The following is a 26623-nucleotide window of genomic DNA, read 5'->3' as shown; positions in this document are numbered from 1 at the left end:
TTTCAACCTGATGATGTTAGTAGGTGCATTGGTGCTTGTGTTTTTAGTAGTTGCTGGGTGGCGGTTATAGGAATTGCTCCTAATGTTTTGCTCACCTGCTATGCTGTAAAACAACATTAATCATGCAACACTTGTTTAGATAGAACCAGAAGATGGTATCATGTGATCCCCAACAGATTTCCTCCAACTCACCCTGCATCTCATCCTATGTCTGCGGAGAATGCAGTAAACACGGGGATTAGCCCGTGCAGAAAATGGCAGTGAACACATCTTTGCTTAAAATAGGTTGTGGAGAAAGAGCGGGAGCGAGCGAGAGAGAGAGAAGACTCAGAATAGATCCTCCATTAATTACAGTCTGTGGAATATTTCCCAGCTCCAGAGCTGTCTACACGCGGTCGTATATAGCATATAACACCACGATCTGCTGTGTAGCTCCCACATAATTCTTTTTTAATTTGCCTTTTAAAGCATCACTTTTTTAACCTCGGCGAGCTAGGCCTGTGTGCACCTGCTCTCCATCGGGAACGTCCATAAACACTGGCGTTCACTTGTGATGGAGGGCTTTCCCAGGGTGGCGCTTCCGCTTACAGTGTGATCATTGGTTTTCTTGACAGCTGCCCTCATCTGTGGTGACAGCATCATCGCAACACCAAACCACAAAGCCAACCACTATGTGTGTGCGTGCTTGGGTGTGTGGTACAACAGCATAGTCCTTAAAAAACATGTACTAGTGGTAGCAAATGACTATTTTTGTAGATGGTGTGTTTGTGTGTCTGAATGTGATACATCTTGTATTAAGTGTCTGTGTGTTCTTGTCTTGTCTGCAGTGCAACAGTCCTGATGTGCATGCTCTGATTTTCTTGTGTTCGTGTATCTTATTTGTAAACCGCATCATGTTCAGCCAATTGTGTGTTTATTTTTCCCGGTGTACTCTCATCCTGTTGTTTTGGAGCATCTTTTCCCTCCTGCATGTGCTCCTCTGGATGGGTTTATTTGTATGAGCGAGTCAGAGAGAATGTGTTTGTCTTTTAAATCTTAATTCTTGTTTAGTGGCTTGTTGCCTGATTGTGCTAATACTGTATACATTTGTGTTGAGAGTCCCCTACTCTCTACCATTGTTGATGTACTGTTGTTGAGAATTGGTCGTCTGTGCTCTTACAAGCCTTCCATCCTCCTTTGTTTCTTCAACTCTTATCTACTACACCTCTGACTTGCAATCAACTTTACCTACATTTATTTCTTGTATATTCCACCTCATTATTCCACGTTTATATTCTACCCACCCCGTGATTTCATCTCTCCCCTCCGCATCTGTCTCATGTCAGAGGGAACCGCGAGAGCTCCAGCCGGGCGTCAAGCAGTCGTCAGAGCAGCACGGACAGCGACATGAAATGCTTGGAGCCACGGCCATGGAGCAGCACCGACTCGGATAGTTCCAACCGCACTCTGCGGCCTCCCGTCACCAAGGCCAGCAGCTTCTCCGGCATCTCCATTCTCACTCGAGGGGACAGTCTTGGTAGCAACAAAGGCTCGCAGGGAAGCTGCAAAGGCTCTCGATCCGGTAAGGGTAAGGAGGACATTGTTTATGGGAAGGGAGAAACATTTTAAGTATTTAATGATGCTGGTTTCAGCAACCCATACAGTGGTTTATACAGATGAAATAAATATCAGGTGCTCAGTAGTATTTCAAATTGGGGGAGAGGATGGAAATATGGCGTGCATGTCGTAGATACATGGTGATGGAACTGAGCATTTCTGTTGATGTGGTAAGCTCAGAATAAAGTTGGAAAAAGAGTGTCAGACTGTGTACCTCTTCTTGGATGCTCCAATTATAATGTGCCACATTTCACTGTGGGTAATGGTTGCGCTGTTGTAACATTTGAAATTGTAATTACCGTATTTTACGGACTTTCACATGGGTTGGCTGTTCCTGCCACTTATACTCCAGAGCGACTTATAAATGGAAAAAAAATATACACTGTTTGAGTGAGGCCTTTTGTCAGTCATACACTGTCTTGGTGGGTGGAGGCGGGCTCAGTAGCATACACACAGAGTGCAGAAGAGTGTAATGTAGGAGAAATTCAGTTAGTAGATCGCAATACAGCCCTAGTAATGAATTATATTGCCTGTTATTTGACTTTTAACACTGTTGCCCCAACATTGGTCAAGTCCATGACTGTGGGTTTTCAATGGTGACATTATAAAAACAACTTAACTTCAAAACTGCACCCCTTCTCTTTAAAATTGGAGCAAACAATTACATGTATGAAAATGAACATGAATCACAAAATGGCTGAAATGTCCAATTGTGTGGGTGTACTCTTCTTACATCACTAGGCCTGCACCTAGTCAGTCCTGATGTGTGTTCCCCACCTGTAGCCTCCCAGTCCAGCCGTAGCCTGCTTCCCTGCCCGACGCAGCAGCCGCAGCAACCCCAGGCTCTGCCTCAGACTGCCCTGCTGCCAACCCCGCAACAACACCCCATGGGTAACCACATCATTGCTCAGGTAAGAGTCAGTTTCCTTGTCATGATGCAGAAACAGTATGCTTGTGTGACGGTGTTTGCTTTGAAGCTAATTCTGGTCATGTAAAGAATTGATTGCAGACGTGATTACTAAAAGTGATTTCCATTGCAATCCATCTGGTCATTAACAACTTTTCCTCTGTGATCTGACCCACATTTTCTCCATTGTATTCATGTATCTTTATTTCCTTCTTTCTGCCCGTATCTGACACCGTCCCTCTTGCTGTGCTCTTTCTCTCCCCCTCCCCGCCCCTTTTTCTGGTGGTGTATGTGCCTATAGCCGGTAGCATCTCTGCAGCCCTCTCAGCCTGTCTCCTACTCCAGCCCCTCCTGCCCCCAGGTTCTCCTGCCAGTTTCTCCTCCTCAGCAGTACACAATGGTACTGACACAGAGTTTGTGGCGTCATCGTTGTTTTTGTTTGGTTTTCACTGGCAAAAGTTGCAACTAACCAATGCTGCATTCATCCCGACACTCATACTTCACTCTTTTAAAAGATATAAGTATTATTAGTAGTAGTTCTCCTCCTTGCACAAATGTTTTCTTGCTCATTGTTTCTTACAAACTAAGTTAATTACTGTAAATCATCGGTTCCCAAACTTTTCAGTCGTGTACCCCTTCACACATCTGATTGGAAGTCATGTTCCTCCTACTCCTACACACTTAACATAAAAACATAAATCACACAATGAAACATATTTTATATATGAAATATATTACGGCATATTGAAAAGCATGTCTTATTTTTCAACTGCATGCATAGGCTACTAATTTAAAACAGAGTTTTAAAGGGGTATGATATCACCTTGTTTGTCTTGTTTGGTGAATTCATAACAAGCTGTGGTAAGATGTGAATTGTGATCACTATGCTTTGCTGTGCTTTGGTCTGCAACAACATGGAAATCATCAGGACAATGGAACTGTCAGTTTCATTTCACAGCAGAGTGATTGACATTGTGATGACAAAGTCCCTTTATTTTTTAGAGTAGTATGTATTGGGTAGTAGGAGTGTGATACTGATACTTGATACCAATCCCAACTATCGGTTCAGACTATTTCTATTGCATATCATACTGTTAGAAACACCATAGTATGGCAAGAGAAACACATGAGTTTCTCGCTGACAGCTGAATATTTTCAAATACACGCAGAGGTACATGAAGCTTTATGTTTGGCCTCATAGCTTTAAAGATGTAATGTAGCAGGTTAACTCTTAATTGCATCTAGGTAAGTTACATGGTGCAAGTAATACCTATCCATTCCCCCACAGGGAGAAGAACTGGCACCCCAGTTCAGCCAAATGACGCTGAGTCGTCAAGGCTCCAGTGAGAACCCCGAGCCTGCCCCCTTGTATCAGGCTACTCCAACGGTCCTGTCCCAGCATCCCCCTCCCCAGACCAGCTACATCATGGCAACCACCGGCCAGCCCTTGCCTCCGCCGTCTGGCTACCAACCGGCCACAGGACATCCCCATCCTCCACCGCCGCCGCCGCCACCTCCGTCTCAGACAGTCATGCAGGCACCTCCTCCACAAGGCTACATGCAGCCCCCTCCCCCCCAGCAGGTAAATTGCTTCTCATGGAAAGTTTATCAGTTGCATAAAATGTATATAACTGACATGGGGTATTTTCTCATCTTTCTCATGTTGTGTGTCACCTTTGCCATGTATCAGTCAGGCAGGGTAAAAACTAAATCATCCAAATTGTCGCATACATTTGTGCTTGTGTGCTACGGACGCATTCGAACCTGCTATAAATGTTCTGCCGTCAACATTCCAGACACCTAGAGACCATTGTCAGATGTTATAACATCTTTGAATAAGTCTTATGATGTCTTAATTGTATTTTACTTAATTTAGCAGTATTTATCTTTAAAAATGCTCAATTTAAACAAATATATGAATTTGCTTCAGTAGGCATATTTTTGGAACTAATTCACTACCAAAGACCTATTTGTTTTTTTCAACCTGACCGCCTGATCCCCAATACAGTTACACATGTTTTTTTGCCCATAGAGGCAAAAAGAGGTGATGACGCAACTTCACAATAGACGAGATCATGTTAGTGCAGTTTTAAGCTGTAAAAACGGCCACAAGGTGGCAGAAGTGCATTTTATTAGAGCTCGTTTTCCATCTTTCCCATGTAATAAGCATGGGAACCATGAGGTTATTTGAAGGGAAATGTGTAAAAAGTATTGAACAGTATTATATAAACCTTAGTCCAGAATAGTTGGAACATGATTCATAAAATAAGTGACTCATAGATGATTTAAAAAATTTATGTAATAAGCTTTGTGAAGAAACCCCCTGGATGAATTTGGATAGAAGGGATTTTCAGGATTAGAATTTCCAAACTGTTTTGATGTGTATTCTTTGGAAGGAAAAAATCTCATCATGCTCAAACCTAATCAAAGCAATGTGAGTGAAGATACTGTGACACCTATTAACATGTAGTATCTACAATTCTCTTACTCTACCTGCACAGCTAAGCAATCGTTGACCACAATCGTCCTATAGTATAGGGGCTGTGTGTGTGTTTGAGTAAATATGTATATCCCTCATTCAAGCTTTTTCCGCTTGAATCCATTAAATTGTGTTTATGGTCTATTGAGGCAATCAGTCTGATATTATAAGGTGAAGTTAAGGAGTCAAGGTCATTAGTTTTATTTAACTGCAGTCTCTGTTAGTGAGGGTTTGAAAATTGTTTTGTGTGCAAGTGTCTTATCGAAAGTAGTCTTATAGTATTTTCTAGAGTCGTTCCCACAGCATGATCTGGTTACCTATGAGAGTCTTGCTGTGCTGTTCAATATGTGGGCAGTCTCCAGTGTAACGGGGTGCAGATATCGACAGTTGCATCCACAGCAAAGGCTACAGAAGGCAAATCGATCCTCTTTTGCACTTCCTTTTGGATGTCTACTTGTTAAAAGTGTGTATGCTACTTTTAGCTCTGTTGTATAAGACGTGTGGCTCAACATTCACTAACTTGCTCATTTATCGACACATATTCACAATTGAACTACTGTAAACCCACACATTTTAGTTTTCTTTCATTCATGGGAAAACTCCAACTTTTTGTGCTCATAAGCTTCCTAATTGGTAGAAAATGATCTAATATGCCCTTCATTGTTAAAGATGTACAAAATGTAATGTAAAAATGAGAAGCTTCAACTTGCTTGAGGAAGTGGTCTCACAAACTAGATCAACCCAAATGCGTACCTCACTCACAGTGCAACCAAAAATCACAAACGTAGATGTAGAACACACAATGTAACTTCATTTTGTTGTACAGTTCATATGGCATATTACATATTCCTAGCTTATACACTAATATACAAGCAAGACAATACTATTTTAGACCAATTTATAACCTGCAAGGCACCCTGGGAAGCCTATGCTTTCACGTCCCCAACCTGGGCTATAAAATCCTATATAATAGTATTAAATATAGCATACATTTATTGGCCTTGACACATTTTGGGTTTGTTTTCTTTCCAGATCCAAGTTTCCTACTACCCCGCTAGTCAGTATCCCAGTTCAGGCCAGCAGTACCGTGTGGCCCAGCCCATGTCCCACCAGGTGTCTTACCCTGCTCAGCGTACACAGCCCATGCCTCAGCCCGCACAGCAGTCAGGTCTGTACATCATTGAATGTGCCATGTAACTGTATGTCTTGGAATGTCATCGGAATGGATTAATTGAGGAACAGGCTTTTCATTTCCTGTCAGTGGAGGTTGCTTGTGTTTTGATAGACTATTGACAAACACACCGAACTGTGCTTTGAACACTGAACTGTGAAGGTTTGCCAGTTACACGTGGCTCTTGGTCAGTTTGACCTTGATCCACGGTTGTTGCCTGGCAGACAAATAATTCACCCCCCCCTCCTTCCATCAGGTCTACAGACCATGATACCCAGCCAACAGCCAAGCTACCAGGGCATCATGGGGGTGCAGCAGCCGCAAAATACAGCTCTGCTCAATACCCAGAGAGCTGGCATGGGAGGGCAGATGCAAAGTATCATGGTTCAATATCCACAGATGCCATCCTATCAGGTACGGAATTAAGTCTGGTACCTTTGTGTCACCTACAGGGTATATCTTCTAAGTATACTCCTTGTTCAGGTGCCAGTGGGTAATGAGAATCAGCAAGTGGTGCAGCAGCAGTACCAGCAGCAGGTGATGGTGCCGGTCAGCCAGTCGGTTCAGGGCCCCATGCCTGTTTACTACAGTGTTATTACACCCACCCAGCAGAATAGCACAAGGTATGTATTCATTGAAGTCCTCTGCTATACAGTCACACTTTGAATTTTGCAATTTTGTTCTTTTTTCAAAAATATATTCATTCTTTTATCATTGCTGTTTCGTGGTTGTCTACAGCCAATTATTAGCAACAAAAACATGCACATGTAAGCACATTTTGTGTTTTTGGCCTGAATTAAGTATTCTCAAGCATTATTCATTCATTCATTCATTTTCTACCGCTTTTTCCTCACGAGGGTCGCGGGGGTGCTGGAGCCTATCCCAGCTGTCTTCGGGCGAGAGGCAGGGTACACCCTGGACTGGTCGCCAGCCAATCACAGGGCACATATAGACAAACAACCATTCACACTCACGTTCATACCTATGGACAATTTGGAATCGCCAATTAACCTAGCGGGAAACCGGAGTACCCGGAGAAAACCCACGCATGCACGGGGAGAACATGCAAACTCCACACAGAGTGGCCGAGGGTGGAATTGAACCCTGATCTCCTAGCTGTGAGGACATGTCCCAACCATCTCGGTCTGGCCTCTCTGACTTTATCTCCAAGACTTCTAACATGTAATGTCCCTCTGATGTACTCGGATGGTCACTCCCAATGAGAACCTCCACATCCTCATCCCCGCTTCCTCCAGTTCTGCAAAGCAGGAATCCTGCTTTGTGAAAATTAACTTATCACGGTCCGGAAACAATTAACCACAATAAAGAGGCATTAACTGGATATGTAAAGACAACAAGGGACAGACCATGGAGTGTTGTTTTCAGCGACAGTGCCTCCTGCTGGACAAGAAGCTAATTTAGCTTGAGATTGAATGCCAGGCCCTGAATGAGAGAATGAAAAATGCTTATCTGAAATAGCCATCAGGCGGTGTCATTAGCTGCCATACCACCACTTTGTTTTATCTGAAATGCTTTGGTTTGTCATCCTAGTCATGTAGTAATCTCCTTCAGTCATGCATATGAATAAGTTGCAGTGTTATCTGTCTACTGGACTTCAGAATGATGCCATAACAATCATGCTTGATTTTTTTTTATGTACTATATATTTGTAAGAATGCATGGTGATTGCATTGGTCTTTTTGCAGCCCATCAGTAGGATACCTGCAGCCCCCCAGCTCTGAACAGTATCAAATCACGCCATCACCGTCCCCATGCAACCCTCAACAGTTGCAACAGCAGTATTCAGGTGAGGAACCCACCACCCCCCACCCACCTCATCAGCTGTTGTGTCATCTGTGAAATCAATGCTTTTACTTAAGGCAAACATCACAAACACTGCAAATACATTTAATGGAGGACGTTCATACAAGGACACTAACTATGCAATGTTTGTAACTAGATAATAAATAAAGAACCTAAAAAACACCACTGACCTATGAACACATTTGGCAATGAATTGCTTTTTGGGTTCACCTCTGCTCTAGTTATACAGTATCAAAGTGAGTACACCCCTGCCACACATCCTTTTTTTTGGCCCTTGGCATACTGAAAAAATCAATTAATGAAATATTAGATATTATGCTACTTTGCTTTGACACCTATATCACAAGTCCAAGATGTATACTTTAGAAAGCTTAGCAAATACTGACCTACAGTACATTGGATTGTTTTAGTATTTGTCACGTACAAAATGTATCATAGTGCTCTCCATTTCTTTCTATTTTTTTTGGATGTGACCCTCACTGGTGTAACTCATGTGTGACTCAGTGTAATACTGTGTTTCCCATTAATTGAGCCGAGGTACATATTTTGAATTGGAAAAATCTCTCACCACACCACCAACCGAAAATGAATGAATGGTAGTGGGTGGATAAATTAATAGGTTAATTACTGTATGCACCTTATATGTCTGCCTGTCACTATACTTAGATCGATAAACAAAATTCATTATTTGTAGTAAATAATCAAAACATTTAAATTATTAGAATGGCTCTAGTCAAATATGAGATAACTATGCAGCTATCAATGTCACCAGGAGTCCCACCTCCTGGCCCTGGAGTCATGGTCATGCAGCTCAGCGTCCCCAATGGACCACAGCCTTCCCAGAATCCTCCACTGGTCCAGTGGAACCCATGCAAATACTACAGCATAGAGCAGAGACCCGGAAAGGCTGGCGATCTCTACAAACCTGACAACACTCCACAGGTACGGCAGAGCGCAATAAGCAACATAGTTTTACTATCAACATGATCTCTTATGTATCTTCTTCTATTGTCTCCTTTTCTGCAGGCCAGCACCCAGCTGACGAGTCCTCTGGCCTCGCCCACCCAGTCTCCCACACCGTCTCCCTCTGGCAGCGTCAACAGTGTCTGTCCGGGCCTGGGACCACTACCCCTCATTCCCCAGTTTCCACGGCCAGGTGGGACAGCTCAAGGTGTGAACAGCATATGAACATATGACACATACTTATGCGGTTAGGGTTTAATTCATTTTGAAAATGCATACCGGTACACTGGAGTACATCACATAGTATGATTAGCAAATCCAGTGTAGTACGGTGAAGTCATTATATTACATTTATTGAAACGCACAAGGATTATTTGTGTATTAAATGGCTCATTTATATTCTCTGATTATATCTACTATATTGGCTTGTAGGTATGTAAAGGAGACTATAGCGGTGTTGTTTCATGTCTAGAGAGCTCTGATATTAAAAGCCATATATGTAGAAGGTCGTAAACGTGTTGTATGAAAATATTTGATTCCCAATTAGGAATCCTACTTTGTGAAAATTCACATTTCAATTTAACATTACTTTGAAAATTACAATGAAAAAATATCTGTGGCGGCGGGAGACAAGGAAAACAGACACGCATGCACATGACAATATAATGAGGCCGGCAGAATTATCCAGTTCATTTTCATTTATTGTGTGTTAATTTATTTATATTTTATTGTAGACATAGACTTTCTTTGCCATTGCACAATGAGACGGCAGTGAAATTGCCAACGAAATGTCGTTGCCTGGCTCCCATGTAATAAGAAATAATAAATAATCATTCATTCATTCATTTTCTACCGCTTTTTCCTCACGAGGGTCGCAGGGGTGCTGGAGCCTATCCCAGCTGTCTTCGGGCGAGAGGCGGGGTACACCCTGGACTGGCCGCCAGCCAATCACAGGGCACATATAGACAAACAACCATTCACACTCACATTCATACCTATGGACAATTTGGAGTCATGTGGAGAATAAATAGATTACATCAAATATGAACAATGTATAGCGTAAACAGTAATTTGTAGAAATTTAGAATAAATAACAATAATTTAAAGTTTTGGTTGTGCGTGTGGGCAGGTAGAGGGGCTTATTTGGCTTTGTGTCTCAGGCTTTGTGCCGATGACAGTTTTTTTCTGAACAAAAAATCTCATGTTTTAATAATCTCAGATCTTGCAACACCCCTACCATTAAAACATGAAATTTTAATATGTACATGCTCTTTGCCCTATTTAAACCACTTTCCAAAGCAATGACTAAGCCATTAGCCTGTCATGTCGCCATGCTTGACCTCATTGGGTCACATGACTGGCATCATGCCATGTTTAAACATTCTGTACCAGCACATGGGTTAGCTCATCTGTTAAACATGCACACAGCTACAATTCCCATGCAAGCACACCCCTTTTAAGGACTGGAGTCTAATGCCACACTTTTCTTGTTTGTGTTTAGGTGACGGCCGCTACTCTTTATTGGGACAGCCTCTCCAGTACAGTCTGTGCCCTCCTCCCCTTATGCATGGCCAGTCTTCATACACCTCCCATCAGGTCAGAAGACCCGCTACTTTGTCTTCATTTTGTACTTGGAATTGTTTCCTCTTGCCACAAGCTCTCATGTAATGGTGTATGTCGCCATCTAGTGTCGTAACTGTAGTATTACAATCATACTCTCATGTGTGCAGGGCCAAGGAGTGATGAAACACAGTGCACGGGGGAAGAAACAAACACTTAAATCTGCATCCACTGATCTCGGCACCACAGATGTTGGTAAGTTTGAAAATAGGAGTGATGTTTAATTTTTATTTGTTTAAAAATAAGTTTCATTAGTTTTCAGTCAATAACATCCATAGGCTGCTGAGCCCATTGCTTAAAAGTCTCATATGATTGTGTTTGTCAACAAGTTTAAATAAGTCTTACCGGTCCCGTAATAGTGTGTTAGTGTGCAAGATCTGACCTTGATGCTGAAATTTAGACTGGAAACACACCGTTTGGTGTGCCTTTAGCTTTCATGCTAATCAGCTGTGTTTGGCCATATACCTGTCTCCAAGAAGTTCTACTGCGCAAGAATATTTTGATGTGCGCATAAGCGCAAACAGTCAGGACCTGTCCCCCCACCCGAAGGCGGAGGGAAACTACCCTCTTGTTCATCAGGTTAAACTCGAACGTACAAAGGCACAAACCAGGGTGCAACAAGAATTGCCTCCCCTGCCTGTCGCCTTTCTCTGCTGGGAATGGCAAAATGGAATAAAATGGAATAAGGTCCCTCTTGAGTGGATTGGTTTCCATAACCCTTGCTGTGCATCGAGGTGAGTCCGATTATATCTAGCCGGAACTTCTCAACCTCGCACACCAGCTTAGCCTCCTTCCCTGCCAGAGAGGTGACATTCCACGTCCAAAGAGCTAGCTTCTGTGGATTCAGACGATCGGACCGCCAGGCCCCTTTGGCCCCTCCATTGAGTGGTGAGCTCATTGGACATTGTGCCCCTCTTCCAGGCATGGCTCCAGAAGGGGGCCCTAGTGACCCGTGACCAGGAAAGGGAAATTATAGTCCAAAGTTTGCTTTCGTCATATGGGTCTTTTGAGGTACACTTTGTCTGATCTCTCACTTAGGACCTGTTAGTCATGGGTGACCTTACTAGGGGCATAAAAGCCCTGGACAACTTAGCTCCTAGGATCATTGGGACACGCAAACTCCTCCACCACGATAAGGTGGTACCTCAGGGAGGAGCCGGTACAAAATGTATCATAAATTCTTGCTGGTTTAAGTATTTTAGTCAGGAGTGTATAAGATCAGATTATCACTATGATCGATTTTGGAAATACAACACGACAAAGAGCAGAACAGATCCTCAGTGATAGTTAATTCCCTACTAATATTGCTCGCCATTTTAGACTTAGCATAGAGTAGTCAAGCCTGCTAACGCAATATTCATCTTTGGCCCCCTCCTCTTTGTCTCAGTGGTGAGTCGAGTACTTGAAGTAACGGACCTGCCAGAAGGGATTTCGCGTCCAGAAGCTGAAAAGCTCTTCAACCAACTGTCCATGTGCGGCGCAAAGATCCAGTGGCTGAAGGAGCCTCAGGGAGGCCGAGCGGGAGGTTGCGGTCCCCCAGGGGCCGGCGCGGAGGGCGGCCCCATGGCCTGCATGGGAGCGGTGAAGGGCGACGGCAACGACCCGGCTCACCTGTACACGGTGGTGGCCGTGTTCCCCAGCACCATGGCTGCCCAGAGTGCTTCCTTCAAACTGAACAACAGCTCAACCGGCCTCTTCAAACTGAGGGCCGCCAAAAAGAACTACGACCTGCGTGTGCTGGAGAGAGCCAGCTCTCAGTGAGAACAGGAGCTGGAGGATGTGGACCACACACACACATGGACTCTGGACGGAGTGGCGGAAAAGGACGTAGGACTGTGGAGGGGAGGGGCTGCTCTTTGTGTACAATTACCAAGAAAAAACTTGATAAGTAAAAGGTGTCAAATGTATAAAAGGGAAGAAGGTGTGAATCATCAGGTGGTCGGTGTTTGCTTTCAAATATGATTTTGTCGTTGGTTTTTAATTCCTCGTTTCCTTTTGTTTTGTATTTATATAGCAGAAGAGCACACAAGACACGCAAGCATGTGTTTCACCTGAAATTTGTGCTGCCGTGGTATGAAACACACAACCCCATTCACATACACACGCAGGCAACAGGGTCACGTAGCACAGAAACAAGTGAAAACACACACACACACTGGACAGTCCACCCCGGTCAAACCTTTCCCTCTTTGTCCTCCTGCCGACCTCCGACCTGCACCTTCTTTGCATTTTTTCTCTTCGAGTGCCGACCATCCTGCCCGTGTCACAGATTTCTACATTTTTGGTACGCACAGTTCTGCATTCTCTCTCTGACCACGTCTCTTTCATGCTGCTCCTCTGTGGCTCTCCTGCACTCTCTACTCTACTGCTTTCTGTTTGCCTTACTGCTGTTGTGGGGTTCCGTATCGCGCTCTTCTTTTCGCTGATGTTTCTTTTTTGGGGGGGGGGGAGGGAGTTCAATATATTTATATAAGTGATGTAAGGAATAAAGAACTCTATATATTCAGTGATTTTTTTTTTCTTTCTTCCTCCCCGAGTGAAATTTTGGCCTTTTTTTTGGGTCCTTCTTCCCTTTTTCATCCCCCGCCCCACAGCCTCACTTCTCCCGCAACAGCCCACCCCCTGACTCCCCCCCCGACCCTCTCCCTTCCCCTGTGTTTGCGTTTTTTTGTTGACAGCTGTGCAGAAAGTATCAGAAAATGTAGTTGAAGTGCACAATGATTGCATATGTCTACTGTAAATTTTATTTAATCTGTTATTTTTTTGTTTGTTTTTAAAAATATAAAAGTTGGAAAAATCTAAGAAAACGTTTTTGTTGTCTTGTGTGTTAATTGTTTGATTTACAGTACTAATGTTGTGGATTGTTGCCTCTTCTGGTGTGCTGCCCTGTCTCCTGGTATCTCCTCCAGGCTTTTGTCACAGTGCAGCGAATACGCAGGCAAGGAGGAGCTGCGCTAAACAATCGTTTTGAGTCCAATATTGTGGATAGGAACATCGAGGAAAAAGGTGACAACTAACTTGCTAATTGGCATTGCTTCCTAATTGGACAGGTTGACATGCTGACATTGTGTCAGAAAATGTAATTGCACTGCACACTGATTGTGTACAACTACTGCAAATGTTATTGAGTCTGTTTCATGTGATTTGCTGAAATGTAGATTAGTGTGCTGGCCAGTCTCCTGGTATCTCCTCCAGCCTTATGTCACTGTTCTGGAAGGACACCAACAGTTTTCAAAAGATGTCCCCTTCTGGAAGAACTACGCTACCTAATCGCCTCATGATGCTAATATAGTGATGAAGACACCGGAGAGACCGAGTGAAGGTAAAGGTAAAACTAACTTCATACACTCCTGATGACAATGTTAAAACCACTTGGAAAATGTACATTTTGCACTGTTGGATCTTTAAGGAGGTTCTAGAGCATCAAAATGCAAAACAAAGAGATGGGAGTGACAGAATTTCTGAGTAAGCCATTTATTGCAAACGAGCATTAAAATGAAATTGACTGTATATCAGTTGATCAAAAGTTTGGCCTTTAAAAGCCAAAATATTAACAAAAATGTGTATCCAATTTTAATTTTCTGTCAGATATTTACACTCTTCCTACTTTCTCATTTTGGTTTCTCCTTGTGGTTGTTGAGCTGCATCAGCAAGGCCTCGTGCTGTCATTGATGCTGAGGTTGGACACACTAAGACAGTCTTTTGAAACTTCAGGGTTGTGTAACAAAAAAGGCATTTGATATTCATTCATTTTCTACTGCTTATTCTCACGAGGGTCAAGGGTACAGGGTACACCCTGGACTGGTGGCCAGCCAATCACAGGGCACATATAGACAAACAACCATTCACACTCACATTCATACCTATGGACAATTTGGAGTCGCCAATTAACCTAGCATGTTTTTGAAATGTGGGAGGAAACCGGAGTACCCGGAGAAAACCCACGCATGCACGAGGAGAACATGCAAACTCCACACAGAGATGGCTGAAGGTGCAATTGAACTTCGGTCTCCTAGCTGTGAGGCGTACGCGCTAACCGGCCGGCAATTGAGATGTGACCCAAAAACCAAAGAGTCTGTCAGTTGCGGGACCATTCTTAATTGGTCCAAATGAAGGTTGTTACTTCTGTGAGTGAAGGCTTTGTTTCCTTCAACGCCACAACATTTGGAATTTGCATGAGAGTACCAAACATGAAACTTTGGAAGCCGGAAGAAATGTAAACCTTTGAATCCTGATGGCTTCCAGTGTTTTTTCAATGGATCAATGGAGCTTCAAGTTGTGCAGGGGCGTCAAACGGCAGATGGCTATGTGGAGATATTGCAGGGGACATCCCTCATGACTGAAGGCCCTCGTCTGTGTGGTATTGACTGGCTTTTTCAACAGAACAACGCAGCAGTTTACAATACCCACCTGACAAAGGACTTCTTTCAGAGGACTAAGCCGGCTCTTTTGGACCATCCTGTGTATTCCCCTGATCTAAACCCAGTTGGACATTAACATTTGTTTATGAAAAAGGACATCAGTTCCAAGTCGTGGATGCCGTCCGCGAAGCCATCTTCACTGAGTCATTTTTTGGACATTTTACTTCAATTTTAGGTGGGGGTTGTTTTTTTTTTTTAGCTGTGCTCTTAATCTCAAAGCAGCCTGTTTCACTTTAGGGCGGAATGCAATAAGTGACTTCTTAAAAAACAGTTTTTGTTTCACTCACATTTCTTTTTACAACTTTTAAATCTACTAGAATCTCCTTAAGATGCAACAGTGCAATTTTTTTAAACTAGTCATAAAATTTTAACCAGGAATGTATTTGTCAATGCTTCTTCCTGCACTGTAATGGATATGATAGAGCAGTTGAAGCTCTACTGTCGTGGCATCTTGATTTTTCAATATTTCCATTTAATACAGCAACATTGTGTTTCCGTAATCCACCACCATGATCATCTTCTAACATTAGTCTTTCTGGGACCAACAACCAGGAGCGCTGGGGGAGCCTTTCAGCTTTTAAAGTGCTCAGCTGTCCCAAACACTCATACATAGGCTGTGTGTGTGTGTGTGTGTGAGTGGGGCTGGGCTAGCATTTATTTCTCTTCCCAGTCTCCCACCTGTTGGAGCCTCATTTGGAAAGCTGGAGCATGGAAAAATCAGGAAGAAAGAAGAATCTCTGAGCAGAACCTCAATTTTATGGTCTGTTTCGACATTACTCAACAGAAAAGGTGTGTGTGTGTGTGTGTGTGTGTGCACTGCTTGTGTGTTTGGTGTTTTTTCCCCCCAATGTACCACACTTGAATCAACTTGTGTAAGTGAAACATGATTTTAGTCTTCCTTCATCATGATGAAGTTGCCTCAGAAGTTTCAAGTTTGAACCTGACTTCACATGTTGACTTCATTTCGTTTGATGACCATCCTGAAACCTTGAGTGCCATATATTGTTTGATCCTGATTTTATGTCTGCAGTGACTTCATCCCAGATTCCCAGGTAGAACCCCAAACCATGGCCTACTATGACTCGTAAGTTGAACACCAGCACTGTAAAGGACTGTAGATACTACACACGGCAAAGGAAAATAAGCAGTGGGATTCTCGGAATATCTTTTTCACTATGATTCTTTTGCTATGTGATGATGACAGGCTGGATGACAAGGACTCTGTGGATATTCATGACAACCCCCCTCTACCAGATAATGTGGTGAAAGAGGAAGACAACACGGTAAGACCTCGCATCTAATGATGGATCGGAGTCAGAGAGGAAAATATTCATTTATTTATTCATGTCACAAATACTATTAATAACATTGAAAATTGGCATATCATTATTATTTTATATTTTTCAATTAAAGAAATCCAACATTCATTCATTCATTTTCTACCGCCTATCGTCACGAGGCGTGCTGGAGCCTATCCCAAAATGGACGAATTGGAGTTTTTGGAATGTGGGAGGAAACCGGAGTACCCGGAGAAAACCCACGCATGCACGGGGAGAACATGCAAACTCCCCACAGAGATGGCCGAGGGTGGAATTGAACCCTGGTCTCCTAGCTGTGAGGTCTGCGCGCTAACCATGCCGTGCCGCCCGAATACTATTAACAGATATGCCAATTTTCAATGTTATATATTTTTCATATCATTATTATTTTACATTTTTTAATTAAAGAAATCCAACATTCATTCATTCATTTTCTACCGCTTATCCTCACGAGGGGTGCTGGAGCCTATCCCAGCTGTCTTCAGGCGAGAGGCGGGGTACACCCTGGACTGGTCGCCAGCCAATCACAGGGCACATATAGACAAACAACCATTCACACTCACATTCATACCTATGGACAATTTGGAGTCACCAATTAACCTAGCATGTTTTTGGAATGTGGGAGGAAACCGGAGTACCCGGAGAAAACCCACGCATGCACGGGGAGAACATGGAAACTCCACATAGAAAGAGCAGAGGGTGGAATTGAACTCGGGTCTCCTAGCTGTGAGGTCTGCACACTAACCACTCTACCGCAGTGCAGCCCGAAATCCAACATGTATAAAATATATAACATATATAAATATATAACATGTATATTTTTTTGTGTTTGAGGCAGACTCTTCTGATGGCGCCAATTAGGGAAATGCTCAGAAAGTAGGGACATGCAGACTAACATTGGCCGCATGTTTGGTCCAAACGACCCCAACCAAAATGTACCAAATCAATTACCTTATTCATTTTTTTTGTATAAAACTGAAAACTGAGCATCACATTCCCAACATTTATTTTGAACACACTGATAGTGGTGAGTGATGTCACCTATTGTTCCCAGCCGCTGACTTTTCCCAAGCGAGAGAGGATTGTGAAGGGGGCAAAGGTGGACAAGTGGATGGAATGCTGGCAGCTGGCTTAGAGTCAGTGAGTGATGGCGCCATAATGTGCGAACTGTCTGCAGTTTTACCATTGATTGGTGTGTTAATCCACAGGTTTCCAAAGCACAGCACACCTCTAACCCTGTCAATAAGGGAGAGTTGGGAATGCTCTACTGTGTGTGTGTGTGTGTGTGTGTGTGTGTGTGTGTGTGTGTGTGTGTGTGTGTGTGTGTCCGTGACTATATTTGGGAGTAGTGTAGTAAAGCTTTGTTACAGCCATTTGGGGACTGTATTTGTGGGGTGGCAGTCGGGGAAAATAAGTCTGTAGAGTTTACGTTTTAATAGATTATGCTTGCAATATTATCTGTGTTGACTGAGTCTGACACTCTCTAACTTTACTCTGACCTGAACACATCAACACCAGTGCGATTCCAACACCATAGAGTTTGTATCTGTATTGCTCGGAATAACATTTCCTCATTCTCCACAAGGTGCATTCATGGATACTCTCAACAACACAACAAATTTATGTCTAAAATAGACAGAAAGACAAAGTAACACTGAAAGTAAGTCATTGTTAACGTAAAACATAATCATGAAACTCACTTATTGATTCAAATATATATATATATATATATATATATATATATATATATATATATATATATATATATATATATATATATATATATATATATATAATATTTTTATACATCAGCAAACAACTCCACGATTGTCACCTTTCCTGGTCGGAGCAGGACTTGAATGCACACTGACCAAGCACTGTTTACATGATGATGCATTTAAGTAAACTGTGTAACTTTTAAGGTAAAGTACAATTTCAGCAATATCAGGAAATATACCCAAAACATTAATTCAGTTTAAATTAGGGGATGTCTTTGAATGCAACACCTCATTGCTCATCCCTCGTTTAACACGTTTAATTCGGTCCAGACATAAATAAGATTTTTCACGGCGGTCTAGTGGTTAGCATGCAGACCTCACAGCTCGGAGACCAGGGTTCAATTCCACCCTCGGCCATCTCTGTGTGGAGTTTGCATGTTCTCCCCGTGCATGCGTGGGTTTTCTCCGGGTACTCCGGTTTCCTCCCACATTCCAAAAACATGCTAGGTTAGTTGGCAACTCCAAATTGTCCATAGGTATGAATGTGAGTGTGAATGGTTGTTTGTATATATGTGCCCTGTGATTGGCTGGCGACCAGTCCAGGGTGTACCCCGCCTCTTGCCCAAAGACAGCTGGGATAGGCTCCAGCACCCTCCGCGACCCTCGTCAGGAAAAGCGGTCGAAAATGAATGAATGAATGAATGAATGAATTAATGTTTGGTGGTCCTCATATGGCCCGCGAGCCACCTATTGATGACAATTGCTTTCCTGATGTCCTGCAGGTATATTTCATCTATGACGAAGAGGTTGAAGAAGAGGAGCGAGATGAGCCGCCTCCCCCGGAATCCATCAAACCGGTCAACGACCGACCTCACAAGTTCAAAGATCACTACTGCAAGAAGCCCAAGTTCTGTGACGTCTGCGCGCGCATGATAGTCTGTACGGGTCGTTTTGATGTACAAACTTGTCTTTGAACGTCTCTGCCGCTGCGCTCATGTTTACTTCTCTGCCACTCAGTGAACAACAAGTTTGCACTGCGCTGCAAGAACTGCAAGACCAGCATCCACCACCAGTGTCAGTCCTACGTGGAGTTCCAGAGGTGCTTTGGCAAAATTGTGAGGGAATTTTTTTTCTTAATTTTTATGAAGCTACTTGTGCTGTCTTTGAGAAGCGTCATATGCTTGTTGTCTTCTGTCTGTCAGCCTCCAGGTTTTAGGAGAGCATACAGTTCTCCTCTTTACAGCAGCCAGCAGAATGCCACTGTATCTCAGCTGTTGCCCTTCTGTGAGTACACCTTTTTTTTTTTACTATATTTATTTGGGCAAATACACGAAACATCATAGTGCATTTCTTACATCAATCAAAATACAACTCTCCATTATTTACATCTGTATTCAGCTATCTGATCACAAGCCCAAAAGGAGTAGGCTGAAGCAAAAGCTTATAAATGCCTCCCACTTTTTGCAAGATATAATCATGTTCATGCCACTGTCTTGTTTTCCCTTGTTATTATTCATTCGGCGGGGTACACCCTGGACTGGTGGCCAGCCTATCACAGGGCACATATAGACAAACAACCGTTCAAACTCACATTCATACCTAGTATGGACAATTTGGAGTGGCCAATTAACCTAGCATGTTTTTGGAATGTGGGAGGAAACCGGAGTACCCGGAGAAAACCCACGCATGCATGGGGAGAACATGCAAACTCCACACAGAGATGGCCGAGGGTGGAATTGAACCCTGGTCTCCTAGCTGTGAGGTCTGCACGCTAACCACTAGACCACCGTGCCCCTGTTATTATTATCATTGTAATATTATTATTGTTATTATCATTATTATCATTATTGTTATAATCTTTATCATTATTATATTAATGAACATTATAATCATCATTAATATTACCATTTTCATCATTATAGTTTACAATTTTTTGATTAAAACATTTTTTTTTAATTTTACAGACTTCATTGCTTCTTGTAGAGTGGAGTATCATTCCATCTGTTGTTTTCTGAAATCCGCAGTATTTGTGCTTTTATTGTCAATTTATTAGCCCACTTTTTTGTGACATTTACATATCATTTTCTGGATTGCATGTGTCTAATCTTGTGCATTAAAAAAAACAAGAACTTGAGACTGTGTCTGAACAGGTGACCAACCCAAACATCAGTATCTTCTTGTTAAACCCTACCTGAGGTTTTTAGACGTGTTTATTAGTTTGTGTGTGTCTAGTCTTGTGCATTAAAAAGCAAGGTTTTACCGATGACCAGCTCCAGCCCCAGTCTTCACTTTCTGTGCCTAATCTGGGTTGTTTGTTTGCATTGTATTTTATTGAATTGTATTGGAATGGTTGTTGTATTTTGAGGTATGTAGATAATGTTTTTAAATGAGTATTTTAAATCACCACCTTTCTTTGTTTTATCATCAACAACCAATTGTTGCCAACTCAATTTTTGAAGCAATGATGTCTTGCTGTCCATTATTTTTTTTTGTAAAGTAATAATTAATAATAATTAATGATAATAATAATGATAATTATTACCTCTATATTTATGTATGAGTAGCCTAGGTACCTCTACTAATTTATAGTTGCAAGGGTATTAAGATGGTATTCTTACGTTTCTCATATCTGTCAATCAGAGATTCCAGCAGAGATGACAAGACAGTAGAATGATAACTATTAAAATACCATTCCCACTTATATTTATAATCATTATGAATGCATTATGTGCATACACATCTTTTATAAAAGTTCTGCCGCTTTAATGATTTCATGTTGTCAGCACAATCCAATCGTACCGACCCCGTGTTTGAGACGCTGCGCATCGGCGTCAACATGGCCAACAAGGAGCGTAAAAAAGGCTCAGAGGACAAAAAGAATGTAAGCATATTACTAGTTGGACTTATTCTTACTAAACCCATGCATGATTGTGATGTTTTCCTGTACTAATTTATTCAGATGATCATGATGATGGAGGAAGATGAATCCCAGCCCAAAGTGGAGAACGGCAGCAATGAAGGACGTGAGTACTGGTTTGTCTTTAACGTGTACAGTAAACACAACAAATCAACTCTTCATTTATAAGTCCTCAACATAAACACCTAGGTCGCTGTCACGTCTATTTAAATGAGCACCTAAGTCACACAGAATAAATACAGTCATATCAATATGAAATACAGAAATGACATGAAAAAGACAACGCTCCTTACTTTTCTACCTTTCTACCTTCTTAAAATATTGTCTAGTGTGGAAAGATATCCTCCTCTTCTCCTCCCAGACCTCCTTGTAACAGTACACAGAATCCATAACCCTTCTAGCATTCATTAGCATTAAGTCATTGTTATGCTTAATGATGCACGGGGAGAATATACAAACTCCACACAGAATTGAACCCGGGTCTCCTAGCGGTGTGACCTGCATGCTAACCACTCGTGCAGCCTTGTTCTTTTCAATGTCTGGTAAAACTAAAGTTACCTTTATTATGACAAACGGTAAATAGCTCACAAGAGTTACATTTTTTGGTATTATAATGCTGTAGTTATTTATATAAGAACTCAAGTGATTTTGGTTGGAAAATCATAGCTATTTTTGTTATTACTGTATATGTGTCCAAACAAATTTATTGTATGGAAATTATTCAAGTGGTTTCTGAAGCGAGGCACTCCATCCTTTCTCATTATATACTATATGGGTCATTATGTTAATCATAGAGATTGCATCATGGCAGTTCCAGGAAGACGAGGCCTTGATTAGAAAGCAGAGTGAGTGGGGGTCTGAGAGAAAGCCATATTGGCCACCCCACCAAAATATTTTAACCCAATGTGGCCTGCAAGTAACAAAGTTAATGGTAATGGTTTTATTTCATTTGAACATGCATCAGATTACAATTGAATGCATCACATAATCAGTTCACAGTTCCACATGTCCAAAAGGAGTAGGAAGAAGCAAAGCTTATTAAATCCTACCCCTCTATCTGGTACTTTTACAATCAGTAACTGTTACATTTGTTCACTTCCTGCTTTCCTAATATAGTTTACGTTTTTTTTTTATTTATTTTTAAAAAAATTTGTCACGTACTGAAGTACAAGGTGATATGACCATACAGTGACATAATGGGTACCATAGTAACTGTCAATATAGTGATATATATAGCACATCATGACTGGTTCAAGACTCTTCATCCTTGTATTTAGCAAACATCAACTGCTTGTATTGTTTCTGGAATTGGCTCATTGTTGTGCATTGTTTGAGGTCCTTACTCAATTCATTGATTAATATGAAAATATGCATGTTGGCGTTAGGGGGCAATAATAAAAAGTTTAATTAAAAAACTGCAGTCACACACTGCAATGAAGAACTTCACGGTGTATGTATTTTGTTATGTATGTTATTTTTAAATGTAATTCAATTCAATTGTATTTTATTGATTTAATTCAGAAAAAATATTCTATTTTAGTAAGAATGTTATTTTGTTTTTTTCATGTTTCATTTTTCTGTGTTTTAGCGACCTCAGAGGGAGACAGGCGTGGAGGAGGTGGAGATAAAGCTCCAGCAGATGACAAGGTCATTAAGGTCATTTCTTGGCAAGCAGTATTAAATATGTAAACATGATTGTTCTCATGCTATGTGTCTTATGCAGAGTAAAAAACCTCAGCCAGGGAAGATTGGTGTGTTCAGCCAGTCTCATTACTATCTGGCTTTGTACCGCTTTAAGGCCATCGAGAAGGATGACCTGGATGTACAGTAAGATACCACACCTTTGTTTGTTTATGGTTTGGAAAAAAAAAGTCACATCCTGTACTGTATGTTTGCCAAGTGCTGGCGACCGCATCACAGTGATCGATGACTCCAACGAGGAGTGGTGGAGGGTGAGTACGCTTCTCCTCCATGATGGTCATGAAGGCCAACCTTTAGTCCAACCTTTTATTTCTGTGGTCAGGGGAAAATCGGCGAGAGGGCAGGCTTCATCCCCGCCAACTACATCATCAGAGTACGTGCAGGAGAGCGAGTCTACAAGGTGACGCGCTCCTTTGTTGGCAACAGAGAGATGGGACAAATTACTCTGAAGAAAGACCAGGTCCACACAAACACACTTAACGATACTTTTTACTATTATTCTGTTATTTATTTATTTATTCCTTGCCATTATCTGTCAGATTGTGGTGAAGAAAGGCGAGGAGGTAAACGGCTACCTGAAAGTCAGCACAGGACGCAAGCTGGGCTTCTTCCCTGCCAACTTACTCCAGGAGATATGAGTACACCCCGCCCACCTCACATAAGATAAGATAAGATATGCCTTTATTCGTCCCTCAGTGGCGAAATTTGCATTGCACAGCAGCAAGAGTACAGAATCAGTTAAGCAGTACAAAATACACAATATAGAAAAATAATATGATACATACATAATATGACACATGATACATGACTTTAAGGGTTAATTCCACTTATTAGGATGAAACTATACTTGAAACTGACCATCATTAAGCAGACCAATGACAATGACAATATAAAATATGATATTAGACTACATGGCTGCATAACTCGAGAATCCGGAATGTGATTATTAGCCTCTAAAGCAGAAGCATTATCATATATTTGTTGGGGAATGATGTAAAGTATTATATTGGTATTTATGTGGTGTGATTAGCAACAGGAAGTGCTGTGGAAAGTCATGAGGAATGAGGGGAATGGGGAGGGGTGCACTGGGGGGTACACACACGCACATATTTTTCCTATTATGTGTCCTGCCTGGCTTCTCTTTTGGCCGTGCGGCCATGTTTGGATCCAGATGATGAGTTTCTGAAGGAAGATCAGGCGTCAGCTGTCGTGTGATTGGAGCACACATAACCCCTTCAGATACGGGTCACTTCCTCTTGGGAAACAGCCGCCGCTCTCTACGAGACGATGGGAGGATATCACAACCGTGTCATGTTGTCCTGACGACCTCTTGACCCCGCCCCAAAAAAATCAGAGCGGCCGACAGGAGAAGGGATCCCTAAACATGAGCACCTTTACCTGTGAGGGACGGACACTAAAGGTCATACCGTTTTCATCTTGATGACTTTGAACTTTGAATGCATTTTTCTTTTTTTTGTGCCATAAAAGGAGCAGCTGCTATAAATATGAGGTACAAATTGGAATGAGATTAACATTTCTGCAGAAATAAAGATGTAGGTTGATAAAAAGAAGTCAGAAAAATATGTATGGTTATGAAAACAGGCTATAAATGCAATAGAATTTTACCAGAAAAAAATCCCTGTATTTCAATCATTGAATTTTACAGGAAATGCTTTTTTTTACAAGAAAATGAAAAAAAATTAAAAAATTACAAAAACAAATATGAGGGGGGAAATAATTTGAAATATTTAAACATATATATATATATTTTTTCAAAAATATTTTGAAATGAAATTTCAAATAAAATACAACTTAAAATAATGAATAAAAACAATGAACATATTTAATGTTACTATAATTTAAAAAAATAATCGCTGTAGTTTAAAAAAAAACATTTAACCAGAAAATATAGGGAAAATGTCATTTAAAAAAAAATATTTTGCAAGACTGAAAAAAAAAATAGAAACTATAATTTTAGCATGTTAAAATCCATGTACTATTCATTTAGAAATAAAAAAAAAACAGGAAAGGCCTCTTTTGGAAAAAAAAAAAGAATTTATTATACAAGTAACTATTAAATCGCACATGATACAATACATCATCAAAATTGGTTAACATTTTTGCATATAAATACGCTCAGAAAACCGACAGGTTGGTATGCAATGCTCTTCTTTACCGGCAGAGGTCGCTGTTGCGCCATATCTGACATGATGACTTGACCAACGTAGGGACGTCAAAAGACCCTTTTAATCCCATAATTTCTAAACAAATAGCAATTGGCATTGTTTGCTTCATCTACCAATCTACCCTAAGTACTTTTTTTTATTTTAAATGTTGCACAACCACTTGGAGGTTGAAACGATCATTCACATCTGTCTACTTTACCCATCTGAAAAGTGACAGCAGGGTGAATAATGTATGTATGTTGAAGTTCAAGCTGAAGTTCCTGTTCTATGGTTAACATCACACTTTTCCTCTGTCATTACCGGTACACTGCACACACACATTTGCAAAATAAGGGGGGGGGGGGCTAAATGGCTGCAGAGAAGCCTGCAGGGTTGGAACCAATTAGGCCAAGAGAGACACCCCTCCCCTCGATCCCCCCCACCCCACCTGCACTAGCGAGGCACCCCAGGGGGGCTGCCCGGTGACAAGATGAGGGATCATCATCATTACTATTATTTATTTGCTAACTCTGGGGCCAATGCTAATAGTGTTCACCAATTACAGTCTGTGCTTTTAGAGCCAGGCAGGATGCTCCAGGAGAAAGTGTGGCGGTGGAGGTGGGGGGTGGGGGGGGGCGGGGGTGTCAATGCATGCATAGATTTGGAAACGCCTGATAATCAATGATGCAGACCGATTTTAAGCCCAGTGGCTCATCAATTATATGTGGCGGCAGTTACATATGGTGCATGAATATCCTGGAATTGTTATTCAATTTAGTCTCTTATTGCTCAAAACTGAAAATGATTGATTTCTACATAATACTCCTTGTATGTGATGTCAAAATTAAACAATTTAGTTCTCTCTATGCTATTCAAAACAATTCCCAGTTATGGTCATGCTTCATTAGATTTGATAATGATGAAATTGTAGATCATTTTTATAGTATTTTGTTTTGAAAGTAGCCAGCCTTCCCACGATGCTTTGCGATACAGGAACAGGAAGTGCTGATACAAATGCTATTGCTAGCTAGCTATAAAGCTGCCTAGCCTGGTAATTGTTTATACTGTATGTAAGCAGTTACAGTAAGCAGTCACATTTAAAATAAGGACTTTATTGACTCAACTGATTATTTAACAGTCTATTATTAACTCATTCATTCCCAGACATTGAATACCGGACATTTTTGGTGATTTTGACTGATTTTCAAAGGCACACAGAATATTGTCTTCTTGTTGTATACAGGCATGGTATGTACCAAAAGAAACATTACACTCTAATTAATTTTTTTTAAACAATATATTAGTTCTCAACAAAAAAGGGAGGAAAAACAGCTTTTAGTGAAGCATAACTTTAATTTTGACACAAATGTAGCCACATACATTTAGCCAAAGTATACAAGCAACTATGCCACAACATAAACAACACAAAAAATAACAATTTATTTACAAATATAACACCATGAACTACTTACAATGTGTGTGTACGTGTGTGCAAATGTGTGTGAGTGCATTCAAATTTCATGCAGCGTGTATTTCTATGGAAAAGATGCAGGCCGAGTTCTTATAAAATGTACTCCTGCCAACTTGTGACCATTTTTATATATGCACCAAATGTGCTCTCTTTTATTGTGGAGTTCAGTCATCACCTCTTTTTGCCTCTAGTGCAAAAAAACATATAAATATCTAAATATTAATTTTCACTGAATGTTTTTCTGTGGTTTCGCACCACCTACAGAAAGAAATATATTAAAAGTAATTTAAAAATAGTATTAAATGTACAAGTAATTTCTGGTATTAATAATTAAAGTAATGACATAAAATT

The 26623-nt window shown here is 41.3% G+C and overlaps 2 protein-coding genes across 16 annotated transcripts in view; both read left to right on the top strand.

The window, feature by feature from the left end:
- Positions 1–13367, top strand: part of LOC131106083 (R3H domain-containing protein 2) — a 43857-nt gene extending 30490 nt beyond the window's left edge. For 6 of the 14 annotated variants that reach the window (XM_058054822.1, XM_058054823.1, XM_058054826.1 and 3 more), the window contains 13 exons: positions 1326–1561; positions 2338–2507; positions 2805–2903; positions 3792–4085; positions 6015–6150; positions 6410–6567; positions 6637–6776; positions 7860–7960; positions 8750–8919; positions 9004–9148; positions 10442–10536; positions 10671–10755; positions 11948–13367. In XM_058054822.1, coding sequence (XP_057910805.1) covers positions 1326–1561; positions 2338–2507; positions 2805–2903; positions 3792–4085; positions 6015–6150; positions 6410–6567; positions 6637–6776; positions 7860–7960; positions 8750–8919; positions 9004–9148; positions 10442–10536; positions 10671–10755; positions 11948–12321 — 2203 coding nt within the window. In that variant the 3' untranslated portion in view covers positions 12322–13367. Of the gene's footprint in view, positions 1–1325; positions 1568–2337; positions 2508–2804; positions 2904–3791; positions 4086–6014; positions 6151–6409; positions 6568–6636; positions 6777–7859; positions 7961–8749; positions 8920–9003; positions 9149–10441; positions 10537–10670; positions 10756–11947 lie in introns of all 14 variants that reach the window. The other 8 variants (XM_058054833.1, XM_058054832.1, XM_058054835.1 and 5 more) reach the window with 5 other exon arrangements.
- Positions 13368–15663: 2296 nt separating this feature from the next.
- LOC131106192 (SH3 and cysteine-rich domain-containing protein 3-like) lies at positions 15664–23687 on the top strand. 2 transcript variants are annotated; one of them, XM_058055031.1, is made up of 13 exons: positions 15664–15770; positions 16012–16065; positions 16186–16264; positions 18801–18957; positions 19036–19133; positions 19221–19302; positions 20802–20899; positions 20978–21041; positions 22524–22582; positions 22659–22762; positions 22836–22887; positions 22959–23096; positions 23176–23687. In XM_058055031.1, exons 1-13 carry the CDS (start codon positions 15739–15741, stop codon positions 23272–23274), a joined length of 1116 nt encoding a protein of 371 aa, XP_057911014.1. In that variant the 5' UTR covers positions 15664–15738; the 3' UTR covers positions 23275–23687. The 2 variants fall into 2 exon arrangements, with proteins under 2 accessions (XP_057911014.1, XP_057911015.1); XM_058055032.1 differs by having other exon boundaries at positions 15684–15741.
- The last annotated feature ends 2936 nt before the right edge of the window (positions 23688–26623 follow it).

This window comes from Doryrhamphus excisus, chromosome 18, assembly GCF_030265055.1.
Source record: "Doryrhamphus excisus isolate RoL2022-K1 chromosome 18, RoL_Dexc_1.0, whole genome shotgun sequence".
NCBI lineage: Eukaryota > Metazoa > Chordata > Actinopteri > Syngnathiformes > Syngnathidae > Doryrhamphus > Doryrhamphus excisus.
The sequence above is the reverse complement of the archived record's forward strand: the minus strand, read 5'-3'. Positions and strand labels throughout refer to the sequence as shown.